The sequence below is a fragment of the Mastigoproctus giganteus genome, chromosome 11, assembly GCF_048544385.1.
Source record: "Mastigoproctus giganteus isolate SK-2022 chromosome 11, ASM4854438v1, whole genome shotgun sequence".
Lineage (NCBI taxonomy): Eukaryota > Metazoa > Arthropoda > Arachnida > Uropygi > Thelyphonidae > Mastigoproctus > Mastigoproctus giganteus.
The window spans coordinates 55,156,490-55,162,025 of record NC_143585.1 but is presented as its reverse complement, the minus strand read 5'-3'; the positions used below and the strand labels follow the sequence as shown (position 1 = coordinate 55,162,025).

Below are 5,536 nucleotides of genomic sequence, written 5' to 3'. Positions count from 1 at the left end.
ACATTTACATAAAGTCTAAATGGTTTTAAACTCAATTGCATAATACCTGGAGTGATTTAAACTCAATTGCATACTATACTCCAAGTACAGGTGTGAAAGTGATAGTTAGTTCTCATTTCTCTCCCTAGATGGCGCCACTTGCTTACCGAGATTTTTTTTTTTTTTTTTTTTATTATCATACTTGAGTCTTTTCTTGTGTGCATGTAAACTTTTTTGAAAATACATTTTATTACAGTATATCTTCTTAAGTTGTGTGTAAACCTTTTGATGACTTCCTCCATCACTTTTTATTTACTGAAGCGATAAACATATCAAATAATGTCATCGGAATATTTGTGTTAATTGTGTAATGTCGCAGTAAGAGCCACTTTTTATTTTTAAAAGTGACAAAAAATATTTTCTTTCGCAGTGTCTTCTCATAGATTTAAACCTTTATTGATCCTTTGATAAAAAGAAAACTCATTGTCTTGTCGTAGTGTTTATTAACTAATCCACCTGAGTCTTTTTTTCTTGTGTGTGAGTAAAACTTTTATAGGTTCGTTTCCTTAGAGATTCAATATGAAGATACTTTTTTTAATTAGAGCCTTTTTATTATTATTGTCTTAACTTATGTGTGTTAACCATTTTATTGACTCGTTTCCTTAAATCAAAAACTCAAACACCAAAGAAAACTTCTGCTTTTTAATGAACAATTTTTAAAAAGGTACATCTATGAACAAACAGTAACATTTTCAGATGTGTGGAAGCAGTCCATCCTCCAATCTTCAAGCTGCTGTTCCGAGATAATAATAATCACTATCAGGATGATGACAAATATAAGTAGTGCGATGTCTTCGACACTGTCCATTCCTACCTGTGGAGATAGAGAAATGTTAGCAGACTATTATAATCCTAAAGTAATAGGTAGTTTCAGTTCTATTGATGCTCTTCAAAAACATACTAAATTACCCAGACGTGTTGTTCGCGAATTCCTAGCTAGTCAACCTACTTACGTGAGACATCGACAGCAAAGAATTAATTTTCGGAGAAACCAAATTAAAGTTCCCGGACTTAATCACACTTTTCAATGTGACCTAGGTGACCTGTCGGCTCTCGCCGACTCAAACGATGGATATCGTTACCTTCTGGTTTGTGTGGACTGCTTCTCGCGATATTCTTGGGTCAGAAAACTGAAAAGCAAAAAAGCCAACGAGGTGGTGCAGGCATTCAAATCTATTTTCGAAGAAGAAACACCATTTTGCGTTAGCACCGACCAAGGAAAAGAATTCACTAATGCTCCTCTTCGTCGGTTATTCCTTTCCCTTGGTATCAATTTCTATACAACAAGATCAGAAAAGAAGGCAGCTATTGCCGAACGGTTCATACGTACACTCAAAGAAAAAATTTATAAGTGGATTTCTTATTCCAAAAGTCAGAAATATATTCACGTACTCGACGATATTGTGGCTACGTATAATCGTACTACCCATCGTTCTATTGGTATGGCCCCTGTAAAAGTCACACTTGCTAACGAAGAAGAAGTGTATAATAGACTCTACTACAACCGTACCAAAACCCTGAAACCGAAATTTAAAATCGGAGATAGAGTTGTTTTGAGCAGCGGGTCTCACCCTTTTCGCAAAGGTTACTGGGGGAATTGGACGAGAGAAGTGTTTACTATTACACGTGTTTTGAAGCGTAACCCTGTTGTGTACAGTGTGACAGGCCGTGATGGTGATCAGATAGAAGGAACGTTTTACGAAACACAGTTACAGAAAGTTAACTTTGACGATAATGTACCCCCTGACGTCTACCCCATCGAAAAGGTACTTAAACAAAAGACAGTCAGAGGACAACGTCAGTTATTAGTCAAATGGTTAGGCTACCCACAAAGCTTCAATAGCTGGGTCAGCTCACAAGATGTTTTTCCTTACACTTCCCAGTAACGCTAGTATGGATCTACATCCCAGAAATTCTCAGTCACAATTCACAGTGGAACTGCCTAATGCTGTTTCTCTCTCTGGCAAGTGGGAAGTAGCACTTGCCGAAGTACACTTCCCTCTTTCATGGGATAATATCTCCGATGGATGGAACATATTCACTCTGTACCCCAAAAAGAAAAAAGAAGTCAGAGCGATGACAGTATTAAAAGAAATGTATACCAATTCCTCAAAACTTATCGATGATATTAATTCTGTCGACAGTGACATTCAACTGAAAGTGAAAACTGACGGAACGAAAGAACAGTTCACGTTAAGGGTGAAGAACGAGAGTACTGTGAAAATCTCTAAAGCTTTTACACGGGTTATAGGTCTCGATAGGGCATTTAGCGAGGATCAAGGAGGGTTCTATATTTTCCGAAATTATCACGTCGGCGAGTGGCTTTCCAAGAAGGAAATCACATTGCCTAAAGAAGCATCCAATAGAACGATCACATATCGGGGTGTGAAAGCAGAAGCTGTTCAGGTCTGTAAACTGCCACGAGGGAGCTACAAAAGTATACCACAGGTGCTTAACGCCATGATGAAGCTGGCACCCCAACTCGACGCAAAAGTGAACTCCATAGGTATAGTGTCTATCGAAATCGATCCATCGGTTTACCTTCGCTTCCCAAAAACAGGGCTCGGTCAGATGCTAGGTTTCGAAAAACTAGGCAGAGACTTAGAAGGTAGAGTTTACGCTAAGTACCAGGCAGATATATATAGGGGTGTCAGTTCCTATTTCGTCTATTGTAACCTAATTGAGGATCAGGTTGTAGGCGATACGAAAGCGCCACTGTTACGTGTCATATCGTTTTCCAATAACGGAGAGTTCTCGCATTTAGATTATTACCCACTCCAGTTAAACACGTTCCATACAGTAACCATCCAAGTGCGTACAGATAGCGGTGAATTCGTACCGTTCAGTGAGGGAAAGACTACAATTAAACTCCATTTCCGTGAACGATGAATGCGTACGTCCATTACTACACAATGCAAGCAGGGGGGAACCCCTACTTCGCTGGGCCCTCCATCCAGAGAGGTCACGGATTAGGAAGCATTTTCCGAACTGCATTCCGCTTTCTCACACCTATACTCAAACCTGCAGCAGCTTTCATCGGTCGACAAGTACTCTCGGCAGGACGAAATATCGTTGATGATGTTATATCAGGTGTTCCACCTAAACGTTCGTTTTTAAATCGTGTATCAGAAGTCGGGCAAGCCATTAAAGACAAGGTGCGTAATCAGAGAGGTGGTAAACGTAGACGTCGCGATATTTTCGATGGAAGTTATGATGTCTGAGCTGGATCTTTTCAGTAAACCTGCCACTAATATGTGTGTCGAACGGTCGTCGTATATTACTTTCCTTCCTCTGGCATCTGTAGATAGTGTAGGCCCGATCGAATTCTATATTCCGGGGACTTCGGAAGAGTATCTAGACCTCGGGAAAAGTTATTTGCGGTTGAAGGTGCGAATCACCAGAAGCGATGGAAAAGATCTGGAAGAAAATGATAAAGTAGGAGTCGTTAACAATTTCTTTCACTCTCTATTCAGTCAAGTCGATCTCTTTGTACAAGACAAACTGATTAACCCATCATCGAATACGTACCCTTATCGTGCATACCTGGAAACACTTCTTAACTATGGACGGGAAGCCAAGAATTCGCAACTGACAACTGAGATGTACGTCAAAGATCAGTACACCGATGTTAAACAGATGTTCGAGAAGGACGACAGTGGTATGTACCAACGATTGAAATTCTTCTCAAAATCGAAAACTGCAGAGATGTTAGGAAGACTTCGACTCGATCTGTGTCACCAATCTAAATACATAGTGAATAACGTCTCCCTCCGTTTACGACTGGTAAGAAGTTCCCCCGAATTTTGTTTGCTTTCCAACGATTCGTCGACTGCCAAGTTGAACATTATGGAAGCAACGTTATTCGTACGTAAAGTGAAATTGAATCCTCAGATTCAACTAGCACACATCAATGTTTTAGAGAAGAACCCGATCGTGTACCCTATTAATCGCGTGAACGTGACATACTTTTCTATTCCCAAAGGAATGGTAGATTCCACACGTGATAATATATTCCTAGGACAAATTCCATCGCGCGTGATTGTGGGTTTGGTGTCGAGTGAAGGTTTCAATGGATCGTACTCTCGTAATCCTTTTAACTTCTCTCACTTCAACCTGTGTTACTTACAAGTGACTGCCGATGGCATTCAGTACCCGTCAATACCTCTGACTCCCGACTTCAAGACAGGACAGTATACGAGATCGTATCTGTCACTCTTCTCTTCATTAAATAAATGGACGGAAGACACCGGAAACGATTTGTCATATTCCGAGTATCCACTCGGTAATGTATTGTACGGTTTTGATTTATCGCCAGACGAAAACGCGATTGGTGCACACATTAGTGCTCTGAAACGGGGGAGCGTACGTCTCGAACTGAAATTTTCATCACCATTGCCTGAAAACGTCACGTGCGTCTTGTACAGTGAATTCGAGAACGTGGTTTCGCTGACAAAAGACAGGTCGGTTCTTCTGGATTATGAACACTGAAGAAATAGCACGTTTGTTGGAAAGTGTTGTTAAAGATTACCCCATAAGTGTATGTGCTCGCGACGAACTGGCTACGAACATTCTTAGTAAACCGTTTCTTCTAGTCGTCAACACCGATCCATCCGACAGACCAGGAACCCATTGGATAGCTATTTACCTCGGAGAAGAAGAAGAAGCCGATTACTTCGACACGTTTGCCCGCCCCCCGCCCGAAGATTTTGTGGCGTTTCTGAAAAGGCAAAGTCGCAAGTGGACTCATAACAAGACTGTAATACAACATCGGGAATCTATAGCTTGTGGACTGCATTGTGTTTTCTTTTTAACCCATAGATGTCGCGGTATTACTATGAGACAGATTGTTAACGAATGTTATTGTAAAAATTTGTGGGGCAATGATATCATTGCTACTTTAGATGTAATCGATCACTTAAATAAACAAATTTAAAAAAAAAAAAATTGTGTACTCACATACTTATCCACTGTATTTTCTTTCCTCTCAAGCGACGGGGAGACGTCAGAATCGACGGCTTCTTCCTTGCACGTTTGGGCGCGCGCTTTTCCCCGGCCGCCGCGGGAGGGAGCACGAGGGCCTCCTCCGGAGGCCCGCTTTTCTTCTTCAGTCCCAGAAAAGCCTGCAATGTTTGAAGGTAGGCCTTCACCTTGGATTCGATCGACATGTCCTGTCTCTTCAGAATCTCGGACATCTCTTCGTCCAGAGAAATCATCCGTTGGTGTTCTGGTGGTGCCAGTAGTAAATATTTTTTGAACGAGTCGTTCATTTTCTTATTAGCGATGTTATCAGTGGAATTATCAGACTGCCCAGTAAGGGAAACAGTGCACCTCCCTGTTGGGTAATAAGTCTCCGTCGCCTTGTGAAGGGGACTGTTTTATCCGCTAGAACACGTAACAGCTTCTTTTTGCGCTGCAGTCTACGAAGTTCTTGTGGAGTGATTGGTATGTTACCTCTTAGTAAATTCTTACACAGTTCGCACAAAACAGTGACCTGAGA

The 5,536-nt window shown here is 41.1% G+C and overlaps 2 protein-coding genes across 2 annotated transcripts; both read left to right on the top strand.

Annotated features, from left to right (window-relative positions):
- The first annotated feature begins 827 nt into the window (after positions 1-827).
- LOC150078020 (uncharacterized) lies at positions 828-1,925 on the top strand. Its single transcript, XM_090384434.1, has 2 exons — positions 828-1,288; positions 1,412-1,925. The coding sequence occupies exons 1-2, from the start codon at positions 828-830 to the stop codon at positions 1,923-1,925; spliced, it is 975 nt and encodes a 324-aa protein (XP_090240560.1).
- A 1,366-nt stretch (positions 1,926-3,291) lies between these two features.
- On the top strand, positions 3,292-4,527 carry LOC150078019 (uncharacterized protein F54H12.2-like). Its single transcript, XM_090384433.1, has one exon. The coding sequence runs from the start codon at positions 3,292-3,294 to the stop codon at positions 4,525-4,527; it is 1,236 nt and encodes a 411-aa protein (XP_090240559.1).
- The last annotated feature ends 1,009 nt before the right edge of the window (positions 4,528-5,536 follow it).

What these genes read in the sequence shown, in the direction of transcription:
- LOC150078019 (XM_090384433.1), top strand. Translation starts at nt 3,292, where the DNA reads ATGTGTGTCGAACGGTCGTCGTATATTACTTTCCTTCCTCTGGCATCT.
- LOC150078020 (XM_090384434.1), top strand. Translation starts at nt 828, where the DNA reads ATGTCTTCGACACTGTCCATTCCTACCTGTGGAGATAGAGAAATGTTA. An exon ending in ACTAATGCTCCTCTTCGTCG is followed by an intron (nt 1,289 to 1,411) that starts GTTATTCCTTTC and finishes TTATTCCAAAAG; the next exon opens with TCAGAAATATATTCACGTAC.